This window comes from Panthera pardus, unplaced genomic scaffold (genome assembly GCF_024362965.1).
Source record: "Panthera pardus isolate Hobbes unplaced genomic scaffold, ASM2436296v1 HiC_scaffold_15, whole genome shotgun sequence".
Lineage (NCBI taxonomy): Eukaryota > Metazoa > Chordata > Mammalia > Carnivora > Felidae > Panthera > Panthera pardus.
The window spans coordinates 9,284,255-9,297,799 of NW_026526710.1; the positions used below are offsets into that span (position 1 = coordinate 9,284,255).

Genomic DNA, 13,545 nt, shown 5'->3' on the forward strand with positions numbered 1-13,545 from the left:
TAAGTTTCACTCATCACATGAATCTAGCTAGCCTAGAATATGAGGTCCATGAGAGCGGGAAGCCGGTGGGTTTTAGCCACCACTATGTCCTCGTCCCTGACAGCGACTCAGACAGGAAGTTAGACTGGGATGCATCCTGGGAGCGAATGAGCCATTTGCACGTAAGGTGGCATTCGGTGCCTCTCCCTTGTGCTACGTCTGTGTAAGCAGCCCCCGAGAACCTACGGATCAGGGCTGGGGAGCGAACAATGAGGGAAAGAGAGGAACTCAGGTGTGGTACACACCAGCCGCTTCGGGCGGGGCCCTCTCCCTGGGCTGCCCGGCCAGCCCAAAGTTAGAAGCAAGTGCAACAATGGGGCAATCAAGACGGCTCTTAGTCTTTGTTCCAGTCTAAGGAAGGCTGTAGTGAAGGCAGGGTTCTAGTGGCCTCCGTTCAAAGCCCAAACTGGGAAGAAACAAGAGAGCATCTGAGGCTGTCCTATTTCAGGGCCATTTTGCATCCTGTTTTCCTCCTGGCTGCCAGTTCTCCCTCTGGACGTGCCCGAAGAGGAGCTGGCAGGGAGGGGAGCTGACAAAAGGGAGCTCCGAGAGGCTGCAGGGGTATGGGGTGCCCCGGCCTCTTCTCTCTCCCTGTGATGAGGGGCAGAAGCAGAAAAACCTTCACCCTTAGCTCAGCAGGCTGAACTTCAGCCTGCACAGTTCCGATAAGGATCAGATACGTGCCGGTGGCTACATTCTTCAAGGGTCTCATGACTGCCTGCACATCTCACCCATAATTAACGTCAAGCTCAATGAGAAGCACGGGAAAAATCTTGTGAAAGCGGTTTTATGAGTAGAGATTCGAAGACATTTATGATCTACTATTCCCTGCACGCAGCATATAATCCCCTCGAGCACTAAGCGTATAATCACCAGCTTCGTACAGCAAAAGTGCAGCCCTTTGGGCCCACGGGTCCTGTCCGCGAGCTACTCAAATAAGCTTACAAAGTTGCACCATACAACCTCTCAAGAATTCCTTCCTGACCTTTGCGCGCCACAATCCTGCAACACCCGCACGCCCCCACCCCCAGCCTCCTCCTGCACTTCCCAAAAACTCAGTCTAGGCCACCCTCTGCAGCCAGAGTGTTGGTCTGCAAACTGGATGATCATGCATCTTCGGCTCAAAACCCTGCAGTGCAAGCTCCGTGCAGTTCCACTGGGCTCTCTGAGCCTAGGATGCCACCTGATCCCTCCTGCCCCAAGGCACTTCTGCGTGCTCCCACCGCACCCCCCCCCCCCAACCGAGTCATCAGGAGAATTCCTCCTCCTGCTTTTGGGTCCCAGCTCTACCCTGAAGCCTGAGAAAGTCCCCAAGCCCTGGAAACTAGCACAGCACCTGATAGACACTGAGTGCTTGATAAGGAAGTGTGGAAGAAAGGAAGGAGAAAAGCAAGGTCTTCCATCATCTGGAACCTGGGGTTTTTTCCTTGGGAAAGCAAACATGCAAATGACTGCCCATTATTGGCCTGAAAGCAGCCCAAAGACCAAGAAGAATAAGGGCAAAGAGGAAACAAGAGAGAGAAAAAGCACAGCATCTGTATTCTGATATCTGAGCCTTGTCCCTTCCAGGCCCTTCTTTGATACCCAGCTGTGTGTGTGACCCAGAGAGGAAAGGAGGGAGCCTGTTGTCTTCAGGCCTGAGGTCTCCGGTCTGGGGCTGGAGGGGGCAGGGGGAGCAAAGGGCAGGAACACACTCTTCCAGAAACAAATCAATTTCACCCTAGGACCTTAGCTCTGTGGCGACCATGATGGAGAAAATGGGGCTGTGTGCCATGGAAAAATTGCTTGGGCTTCTCTGTTTAATGTTTTTGGCCAGGGAAAGGTGGGTCACCTCTAGAGAGCAATGAAGTCAAACAGAGGGGGTAAACAGGTTCTAAAGAAGCAGCAGTGTTGAGGGAGACAGTGGCTCAGAGGGAAGGGAATTAGAGAAAACCGAAGGCCAGAGGCCCTTGGGAGAAAAAAAGAGAGAAGGATGGAAAGAAGGTTGAGGGAAACGAGTTGGAGTCAGAAAAAGGCCAGAGGACCCCGGTGATGGTGGTGGGGATGGGGATGGGGACAGCGACAATGTTGGTGGAAATGCAGTACAGGGGGCAGGGGTGATGGTATGACAATGACAGTAACGGTAACAGTGAGACTTACCGTGCATCGAATGCAATCCAGGCCCTGTGCTTTGCCCGTATCGCCTCATGCAATCCTACCAATGACCCATGGGTGAAAATGCTCATCATGTTTATCCTCATACCGAGAAAACTAAGCTCCGAACCGCGAGATGCCGTACTCAAAATCGTACAGCTAATAGGGGGCTGACCCAGAATTTAGCAGAACCCGGGTTCGTCTCATTCCAGACTCCATTCTGCTGGCAGACACTGAAGGACTGAGAAGGGGAAGCAGAAAGGAAAACGGAAGAGGAAGGAGGCTTGCCCTCATCATGCTATTTCATAGGACAACCTGCCCCCTTCCTGTTCCTGGAGGGCACGGCCACCCCCCCTGACAATGCTCCACTTTTTCTTTCCCCCACAGCACTCATCCTAACACACTTTGTAATGTACTTGCTTATTACGATTATAATGTGTCATCTGTCTCCCCCCCCCCCCATAGCATGTAAGCCCCTTGAGGACAGACACGAAGTGTGCACTTTCAGAGATCAGAACAGTGCCTGACATACTGCAGGCATTCAATACATTTTGAATGGATTTATGAATGGTTTTTTTGGTTTCAGGCCACATCTGATATGACAAGAAAAGATTAAGGCATTATGGCTTTGGGGTCCCCTGAACCTGTTGAAAGAACAATTGGGTATTCTTCGGTTTCAGGCTCAGGCTGATCTAACACGCTCACAGATGGGAGGAAGGGGTAGTTTTTTTCCTAACTTCGAGGCTTCTTGGACACTGGGAAATAAAGAAACCCCCAACATCCAAGGAGGAAACTAAGATTAGAGTCCCAAGTCTAAAATAAAAGATGCTCGATCCTCTAAGAGAGAGACAGGCCAAGATTATACACTTTGCCAGGCATAAAGCTTCCCGCTCTCCATATGATTCCACGACTTTCTCAATACGACCTGTATTCCTTCAGTGATTTAACAAACATGCGTTGAATCACCACTACCCACCAGAATGTAAGATATCTGACTTCACCACTGTGAAGGACCCCAGTCCTCTGGCTGAGAGCTGGGGCCACCAAGGCCAATAAATACGGTATGACGCTTAAGTCTAAAAGTCTGGTGAGAAAGACACTAGCTTGTTCCCTAGCTTGGGACATTTTTGGTTAAAGTGAAGGGCAGGGAATGGTGGAACCACACAGCTCCTGAGATCATTAGAAGTTTCTAAGGAATGATGATCGTCTCTGAGAGAATATTTAAAAGCACTGGTCGAGGATGGCTCACTGCTTCCCCCTGGTGGAGAGCGGTAGCAAGCACATCAAGCAGCTTCCCGGATCTTTCCTCCACCTGGGCAATCTGAGCCAGGAGCAAGGCTCAGATTTGATACATCCATTCAAAGGGTGACTAGCAGGGTGCCTGCCCTAGGGAAGATCACAGTCGCATGAGGGAGTAAGGAGAGGAGACTGACAATCGCTGTAAGATACGGTCAGCTGGTGACAGAAGTATTCATTCATTCACCCATTCAACAAAGTGCAGAGGCTTTGAGGCAGGAGTCAGGTCTGAGGAGGGATTAACTGGGAGAACAAAGAGAAAGGGGATTCCAGGTAGTGGTGCCTGTGCCAAGGTGTGAAATCCGTCCATGACCTAGGAAACGCTAAGTAACCAGTAGACTCGTCCAATACGTTTAAGGCTTGAGGGGGAAATGGGAATGGTGGGGCTCCAAATAGAAGCCAAGTCCTGAGCTACTTTGCAAACCATGCAAAAGACCATGCACTTTAAGCCACTGGTGATCTGCATGGGTTTCAGGTAGCAATTCAGAAATATTTACTAAGTCCCTACAGATATTGACGTCTGGCCGGGAGTAAAATGGTTCGCAAGAAGAGGTACGATCCCTGTCCTGTGGAGGGGGAGACAGGCATCCCAGGACACCCTGGTTGAGCCTCCAACTTCAGCTCAGGTCATGATCTCACAGTTCCTGAGTTCAAGCCCCACATCGGGCTCACTGCTGTCAGCCTGTCAACACAGAGCCCACTACTTGTGCTCTCTCAAAAATAAATAAACATTTTTTTAATTAAAAAAAAAACGGGCACCTGGGTGGCTCAGTGGGTTAAGTGTCCGACTTCGTCTCGGGTCATGATCTCACGGTTCGTGGGTTCAAGCCCCGCGTTGGGCTCTGTGCTGACAGCTCGGAGCCTGGAGCCTGCTTCGGATTCTGTGTCTCCCTCTCTCTCTGCCCCACCCCTACTTGTGCTCTGCCTCCCTCTCAAAAATAAAATTACAAAAATTAGAAAATTTTAAAAACTCACTTCCCCGCAAAAGGCTGAAATTTAAATTAAAATGTGACAAGTGTCCCCGCTGTGTACAGGAAGAGGAGAAATAAAATACGACATTAAGGGAACTTGGAGTTGAGTGTGTAGACAAGACAGAGTGAGGGGTCCCCAGAGAAGACGAGATACAGCTTTCTTAACATCAGAGAAGCCAGGTTAGGACCCCAGCCATTTTGTGATCGACGCCTGACAGGCACCTCTTCGCACAAGCACTTTTCTTGCAGAACCCCCTGCGATACATAAAAATTGCAGAAAAACATACCTCAGTAGTTAATGACTTTAAGGGAACAAAAGAATGTAAAAAACAAACAGCCACTACCAAGCTGCGACAGAGTCCAGCCGCTACAGAGACAGTAAATCAGTGGTAAAACTCCCAGTGCTGTTTCGAAAGTAAAGACTGACCTAATGCCCACTCTTGTGTTGTTTTTGCAGGATTCCAGTCCCTGTGGGCACGCAGACATAGGACTCACTGGAGCCAGAGTACGGAGGATGCCGACCCTGGCTGGCCCCGTGACTTCCATCAACCAGGACCTGGACTCTGTCTTTCGCCCCAATTCTAGACCGAAACGTCCTTTGCCAAGCTCCTCTGTGAATACGCACGCGCCCGCGGCTCCAAACTCCCCCGGTTTCGTTGTTGGGAGAGGCAATGCTTCGAGGGCTCCCCTTACTTGTAACAAGTAATAAAGAGTTCTTTGGGTTGTATTCAATGTGACGCACCCCATGCGGTACTGAGTGGAGCTGCCCCTCATGCCGACCTGTGTGCTAAGCGCCACAGGGTTTGGGCAAATGCGCAGCACCTGGCCACTGCCGTCAAGGCCCCCAGAGGCCGTAAGGCCGGCATCAGAGGCAGGACCCGTAGATGGAATCTGAGCCGCCTGGGAAAGAGTTGGTAGAGGCATGGAGGGTGAAGGGGAACTGAACCGGCCACCCCAAAGCATGTCTCTTCGGCATAAGGGTTATTTTAGGCTGATCATCTTTTTTAATTGTTAATGCTTTCTATTTATTGTTGAGACAGAGACAGAACACGAGGGGAGGGGGGGAGAGAGAGGGAAACACAGAATCGGAAGCAGGATCCGGGCTCTGAGCTGTCAGCACAGAGCCTGATGCAGGGGTCGAATTCATGAACTGTGAGATCATGACCTGAGCCAAAGTCGGACACTTACTGAGCCACCCAGGTGCCCCTAGGCTGGTTATTTTTAAGAAACAGCAGACACAGGTGAAGCTCTGAAAACGGATTAGAAGTCACGCTTTTATAAAAGACGTTGACATTTACAAGGGAAACCTCCACACGTCAGCATCAGAAACGTGACTCTAAATCTCTACAAACTCCTATCAGTGGAGACGGCAGAGACTTCTTTCGCACAACCACCTTACCCTTGTTAATTGTGCTTTTCCTGGTCACGTCCCATAACTGCCTCCCACACCCCATCTAACACCCTCTTTTGTCTTTAGCTAGAGACGGGCCACTCTGACGAGCTACTCAGTTTTCCTGGGCTCTTCCATGTATATAGACCTTGTTTGTTTTTCTCCTGTTAATCTGTCTTATATTATAGAGGCCCTCCCAGCCCAGTACCAAGAAGGGTAGGGGGAAATTTTCTTCTTCCCCACAAGGATCAAAGAGATCAGTGTTTCCCAAACCATGGCTCACAACCTGTAAGTGACGTGTGACATAAAAGTGGTAGTCATTACCAGTATTTGGTAAGTGACACAGAATAAAAAAGCAAAGAATATTAAATAGCGTGCATGGTAAGGATGAGTTTGATGGTAATTCCTTATTCCATGAGACTCATTTCAGTTACGTACCTGTGTGGGTACATTGTGTATATGTGTGTATAATGTAAATCTGATTCATTTCTGTGTATCTTTATCATTATTATTCTAATTTTTTTAATGTTTATTTATTTTTGCCAGAGAGAGAGAGAGACAGAGTATGAGCGGGGGAGGGGCAGAGAGAGAGAGAGGGAGACACAGAATTCGAAGCAGCTCCCGGCTCTGAGCTGTCAGCACAGAGCCCGAGGCGGGGCTCGAACTCACAGACTGTGAGATCATGACCTGAGCCGAAGTCGGACGCTCAACCGACTGAGCCACCCAGGTGCCCCTATTATTATTATTTTAAAGAGAAAGAATCTTAAGTAGGCTCCACGCTCAGTGCCGAGCCCGACGCAGGGCTCGATCCTGCAACCCTGGGATCGTGACCTGAGCCAAAATCACGAGTCGGATGCTCAACCAACTGAGCCACCCAGGCGCCCCTCATTTCTGCGCATCTAGATCAAAACTGAAAAACAGCAGATTAGAGGCCCTCTCAAGGTTTCACCCAGCCCAGGATGTCACAAAGGCTGAGTGTTCAACCCACGGAGGGCAGCTCCACTTACAAGGGCTTCTCCAAACTCAGTAGCACAACTCTGTGAGAAGATGCAAACTGAACTCTGGAAAGCAATTAAGAACCTAACCTCAGTCCTCACTCTCCTGCATTGTAGGGGGCAAGGAGGAAGGACAGGGGAGGGGCATAAATTGAGACGAACTTTCTGGAAAGCTACGTGGCAATGTTCACCAGACTATCTGGAGGCATTTTTGTTTGTCATGACCGGGACTGGGGGAAGAGAGGGTGTTCCTGGTATCTAGCAGGTAGAGGCGAGGGATGCTACCATATCCTTCAATGACAGGACAGCCCCCAACTCAGGGTCCCTTTGTAGCTTGGATAAGGATCTGCTAGGAAGAAAGAATACAAAAGGGCATGCATGGGGATCTGGGCCAATAACCTGTGTCATAAATGTTCTCTTTCCTTCACTGCTGTATTCCAGCCCTGCTGGAACAGAACACAGTAGTCAGTAAATACTTGTTGAATGCGCCACGTTGAATCCAGCAAAGGCATCTGTGAATAAGCACCTGCCTGACTGCCCCAGACTAAAGTTCTACAGAGACACCTTGTGGCCGAAACGGAAACAAGCAGGCAGACGGACCAATAACCCTTTGGCTGGTGTTTGCCCAGCTGACCCCTTAGGACTGCAAAGGCCCCAGAATTTGTGGGGAAATCATGAGGTTAGGGAGAAGCAGGAGGCCTCAAGAGGATGATATCTGATGTCCCACTAATGAAGGCAAACAGGGGTCTGAGCAATTAATGGGAAAGATCAAAGAAAGAAGATGTTAAGAAAGAAAAAAACATGCCCCAAACTGAGTCATTCTCCCAAGATAGCAAACCCGGACTTAATTAGTTTTAACCTCTACTGAAACAATCTTCCTTTTTGTTTTGTTAAGAACTCCCTTGTCCCTCCCTCCTGCCTGTAAAAACCTTCCATTTTGTACAACTTCTCTACTTGCTGGAAAGGATGCCGCCTGCCTGATTCGCAACTGATCTCCAGTTGAATTTATTTCTTAACAATTTGGACCCCAAACTGATGAAACAAGTCACAGAAGTTATTTCATGAGGTGAAAAAAAAAAAACAGGTTTCAAAATGTGCGTGGATAATCCTAATTCTATTGTTTAAAAATAGTTATGTGGGGCGCCTGGGTGGCTCAGTTGGTTAAGCTTCCAACTTCGGCTCAGGTCATGATCTCACGGCTCGTGAGTTGGAGTCCCGCATCGGGCTCTGTGCTGACAGCTCAGAGCCTGGATCCCGCTTCGTTTTCTGTGTCCCTCTCTCGCTGTGCCCCTCCCTCACTCATGCTCTGTCTCTCTTTCTCTCAAAAATAAATAAAGCATTAAAAAATAATAATAATAAATAAATAAATAAATAAAGCATTAAAAAAATTTTTTTTAAATAGTTACGTGGGGCACCTGGTGGCTCAGTCGGTTGAGAGTCCGACTTCGGCTCAGACCATGATCTCGCGGATCATGAGTTCGAGCCCCACACCAGGCTCTGTGCTGACAGCTCAGAGCCTGGAGCCTGCTTCCGATTCTGTGTCTCCCCCTCTCTCTCTGCCCCTCCCATGCTCATGCTCTGTCTCTCTCTGTCTCTTAATAATAAAACATTAAAAAAATTTTTTTAAATAGTTATGCACATACCCACTTGTCTGTAATGATTACACCAAAACACTTACCAAAATGACAACAGTAAGTTCCCTAGGGGGTAGAGCTTGGACAGTCATTTTCTTTTGATCTATTTTCTGTTTTGTTTTACAATGAATGTCTATGGTTTAGGTAAAATAATAATAATAATAATAAGATAAAATAAGAAGTTAGATGGATGCAGACCCAAATACAAAGGCATTTAAGAATGTCTCTGGTAAAAAGACGCTGATCACCTATGCACACCCTGTGTTTCCACATCTGGGCCCTTATTATCCAGATCCAAATGCTCTCTGACCTCAGCTCTTCCTTGAGCAAGAGCTTCCAAGAGTTGACCCCACCACTGCCCTTCTCTCCTCTGCTCATGAGTGGAATTTACCATCCAAAGCTGACTCCGTCTCATCCTGGCCTGCAGAGTGGGCACAGAAATCTGGAGGAACCGAGGCAGATGTGCTGGGGAGGGGTCTCCATCCCCGAGGCCCGCTCACCTGACATGTGGACGTTGCGGAGGCAGGAGAGGGAGGCATTGAGGCGGGCACACTCCTCCCGGTTGGCTCCGTATTTCTCCACGGTCTCACACACCTGCTCATCTGTCATCTCCAAGAGGTCCTCCAGACTCAGCTGGCCAGGGGTGATTTCCTGCAGGAGGGAAGTAAGGAGCTCGGTGAATGTGAAGGGACCTCAAGCACCCAGAGGGAAGGAAAGTGGGCTGAGCCTCCGTGCTGCCCTCTAGTGGTACCCAGTGGAACACCCGGCCCTGTGTGGAAGGTTGGGCCTCTGACTCCTGGGTCCAACAAGGCCTCCGTTTGAGGTTTGAATCTCAGCTTTGCCACTCATTGCCTCGGGCAAGTCACTTACCCTCTCTGAACCTCACTTTACTCACCTTTACAATGGGTGTCTTAAGTGCTTGTACTTTGTAAGGTAGTGCCTATCTTTAGCACATAGCTAGCGCTCCATAGATGGTGATAGTTAATTATCTGTCCCCCTGGGTAGCTTCTGAAGTCTTTATGGGCAGGGCTCTACTTTCCTTGCCTTTGGATGGCCCTCTGTGTCTCCTGTTCAGCTTGGCTTGTCCCCAGTCCAGGGCAAACTTGGAGCAGAGCAAACTGGATAGCCCAAGTCTCTTGGTGGCTGTCCTCCCCAGCCACCCATTCGAGATTCCAGACTGGGGCTTTAGGAACCCTAAGGGGCAGTAATCTGGAACACTGTGGGTATGTGCTGGAAATGAAACTGGACTGGTGACTGAGCCCCCCAGGGCATGGGTCTGTATTCTAAGACAAAATGGTAAGGCTGGGGTATAGCACGGGGTGGGGACAGGGACACCTCTGGAGAGATCAGCTGGGAACAGAACCAGTAGGATTGCCAGCTATAAATGTCTTGGGCAGGTGTCCCTTCCCACACCCCCTTTCCCAAAATGATGTGTCCCTGGACACCATAATATAGATAGATGTACCTTTAAATTTGTCAAACTTCGATACTTATGCATCTTCATGCATTTATGCATATTTATGCATTGACATCTATACCTGTGTATCAAATGGATAGCCTTCGTTTTATAGCAGTTAATGGTATCCAATGTTTTTACATATATTACTATTTAAATAAGAATTTTAAATACCTAAAGATGGAGACTCTAGGACAACATTGTGGATTACTTCTGTCCTCTTGTGGCCATACCTGTGTATTACAACAAAATCGGACACCTACCCCGCCCCCCCACCCCCTCCACACACACACACACACACACATCCCCAATGCACACACATAAACTGGCAGCCAGAAGGGGGAAAAACCGCATTAGTAAAAAAAAAATCCACCACCACCCCCCCACAAAACAGAGGCAGGGCAAAAGCCACGAAGCCCAATCAGTGCCCTTCCAGCGCACTAGGGCAGGGAGCAGGAGAGAACGGTAATCGGGGTTTCTCATATAGGGACACAGTGCACATAAACCCCACTTTAAGAAAAGTGATAGTCCAGGATCTGAAGGTACAAAATGAATCATATTTAGAAGAACTCATTCACAACATTAAAGAATTCTCCTCTTCGCTGCAGGACTCACTTGTGCACTGTAATCCCATAATTTACCCCCCAAATATCCGATTTTCACTGAAAAGTTGGGGTCACAGAAAAAAAATCACAGAAGTAATAATGACATCAAAAATGGACAAAGCCTTAACAACCCAGACTAAAAGCGAAGATGCATGTCTGTTTGATAAAAGAATAATAATAAATGAAAATGAAGTGGATGGAGCACCGTTTTAAGTGCTTTTCCTGGATTTTCTTTTGTCACAAAGACCACATAAAGTAAGTATTTTTATCAGCACCATTAGTCTGTAATTAGGATGCTAAAATTCAGAGAGGTTAGTCCACTTGCCCAGGGTCACACAGGAAGAAAGGAACTCAGGCAGTTGCTTGGGAGCCTTTTCCATACTGTTGGTTCCTCCTCAGAAAGGGGACCTGGGAGGGGAGGGGGGGGGGACTCACACAGGAGCTGCAGTCAGAGGGCTGGAAGCCCAGCTCCCTCCCTATCCCCCGGTTAGTGGCCTTGGACCCAGGACGGGAACAGACTACTGTAGGAGCCAGAGCTGGGACACCTGCAGGCCAGGTAAATGTACATGAGCAAAACTGCTAACCAGTAGGGACCTGTAAGATCCACGGGGCAGCAAAATTCAGCTCATTGCCACCAGACGGGAATTTAGGTCGGTGTGTTCAGCAATTCGAATTTTTTCAGGAGAAGTCAGAGATCTGGGTTTTTTAATGCAAACTCTTTAGCTGTTAAATATTAGCTGAAAAAAAAAAATTTTGAGAATGCTGTATCAGACAAAGAAAAAAAGTCTGTGTATCGCATACAGCTTAGGGGCCACCAGTTTTCAACCCCTGGCCTAGAAGACTGTGTTTCTGTATTGATCCCACTTGATAAATACATGGTCCCAAAAGCCTCCCAGAAGTGAATTGGCTCGTGCAAGTAAGATGTACTATCTGGGGGTGCCTGGGGGGGAGTCAGTGGGTTAAGCGCCTGACTCTTGGTTTCGCTGGCGTCATGATCTCGCGGCTTCACGGGTTCAAGCCCCACCTCCGGCTCTGAGGACAGCATAGAGCCTCCTTGAGATTCTCCCTCTCTCCCTCTCTCCCCCACCGCCCCCACTCGTGCTTTGTCTCTCTCAAAATAAATAAATAAAATAAAATAAGATGTTCTGCCTGTAGTTATATGTGACCTTTCATTTTAAGAATATTCACAGGAAACCTCCATCCTGGGAATGAAATAACATAGAATCAAACACCATCTAATGCGCATGCGTGAAATGGGGGGCAGGGATGGGGCAATGTGCGGGTCCTCTGTCTAGCTCAGGATTGGGGGGGGGGATTCAGGCGAGCTGTCATAGAGGTCAAGGTCTGGAAAAAACAAAGGCCGTTTCAAGCAAGAAGTGTGCACTGAGAGAAATGGCATTTGGTCCTGCAGGTGGCGGGGGGGGGGGGGGCCTCTCCTTTTTATTCATGTTTATTCATTTTATTCATGTTTATTCATTTTTATTCATGTTTATTCATTTTATTCATGTTTACTCATTTTTGAGAATAAACATTCATGTTTATTCATTCATTCATCCCCCTCTGGAAGTAGAGGCGGACAGAGGATCTGAAGCCAGCTCTGAGCTGACAGCAGTCAGCTTCCCAAACTTCCCAAGTTAGAAGCTTAACTGACTGAGCCACCCAGGGGCCCCCAGCACCCTCGCTCCTACCCAGCTCAGAGAGTCCCAGGCCAGAGGAAGAGGGAGATAAATCACAGTGCCTCCCACATGCTCCAGAGTCCTTCCAAGCTTCCAGACCCATCCACCCACTAGCAAGGGAAGCCGCTTCATCTCTGAGCCTCAGATTCCAGATCCACACGATGGGGATAATGGTCCCCACCTCAAAAGGTCATTGTGAGGGTCTGAACAGCCTCAACAGTTGAGATCCTGGGTGTAAAACCCTTAGGACAATGCCTGGCCCCATGTGTTCAACGAATGTAAGTGGGTTTCACTGGGACGGGCTGGACTGGCTACTGGAAACAGCCATGACCTGGGATCCAAGAGGGTAGGACAAAATCTCACCCTCCTTGAGATTTTCAGGATGTGGTCCACTCCTATTACTACCAAAGTTTTCAACAATAATAACAAGCTGATACTTGCTGAATGCTACTAGGTGCCAGAGAGCGAGTGTAACATTTTAGATGGATCATCTCATTTTGTCATACGAGCTACTTCAGAAGAGGAGACCATCATTACCCCACTTAACAGATGAGAAAAGTAAGGCCCTCAGTCTGGGGTGCCCAATATGGTGGCCACTGGCCACACTAATGACACACGCACTAATCACAATACAAGTGTTCAAGAGCAAACACGTGGCCGTGGCTACCGTATCGGACAGCACAGGTACAAAACATTTCCACTATAGCAGAAGGTTCTTCTGGGCAGCACTGGTCTGAGAGGTAACATGATTTGGCCACGGTGACTGAGCTAATGAGTAGCAGGGCTGGAAGAGGACCCAGTTGAATGGAGAACCACACTCTTAACCATCTGGACAGCATCGAAGATCCTCTGTGCCTTCACCCAACGCATATTTATGGAGGGCCTACCGTGTGCCAGGCACAGGCAAAACCATCTCTCCGAGGGACTAGCATCGGCCAGTAAGGGGCAGGGGACAGGGGACAGTCTCTAGTCACCTCTAGGACTTCCTTGCGCACATCGACGATCCGGAACCAGTGCCGGAGCTGGGGGAAGCCGTCCAGCTCGGCGTTGCGTTCCTGCAGGGCCACCTTCTTCTTGCAGGACAGCTGTCGGCTGAAGTATTTCACCAGCTTGCTCTGGGGAGACACGGAGGAGAACAGAGGACACATCTCAGAGACACCACCATAGGAGCACAAGCAAGAATCTCCCCATTGCCTTCACCCTGCCCGAAAACCATCCAACTCCTATTCTATTTTTTTTTAGTTTATTTACTTTGACAGACAGAGAAAGAGAGCAAGCAGGGGGAAGGGCAGAAAAAGAGAGACAGAGACAGAGACAGAGAGAATCCCAAGCAGGCTCCACACTGTCAGC

The 13,545-nt window shown here is 48.8% G+C and overlaps 1 protein-coding gene across 2 annotated transcripts in view; it reads right to left on the bottom strand.

The window, feature by feature from the left end:
• The window catches only part of KSR2 (kinase suppressor of ras 2), a 433,928-nt gene that overhangs the window by 329,904 nt on the left and 90,479 nt on the right, over positions 1 to 13,545 (bottom strand). For both annotated transcript variants that reach the window (XM_053902086.1, XM_053902087.1), the window contains exons 2-3: positions 13,170 to 13,310; positions 8,959 to 9,109 (exon numbers count right to left, since the gene is read on the bottom strand). In XM_053902086.1, the coding sequence (XP_053758061.1) occupies positions 8,959 to 9,109; positions 13,170 to 13,310 (292 nt within the window). The remainder of the gene's footprint in view (positions 1 to 8,958; positions 9,110 to 13,169; positions 13,311 to 13,545) is intronic.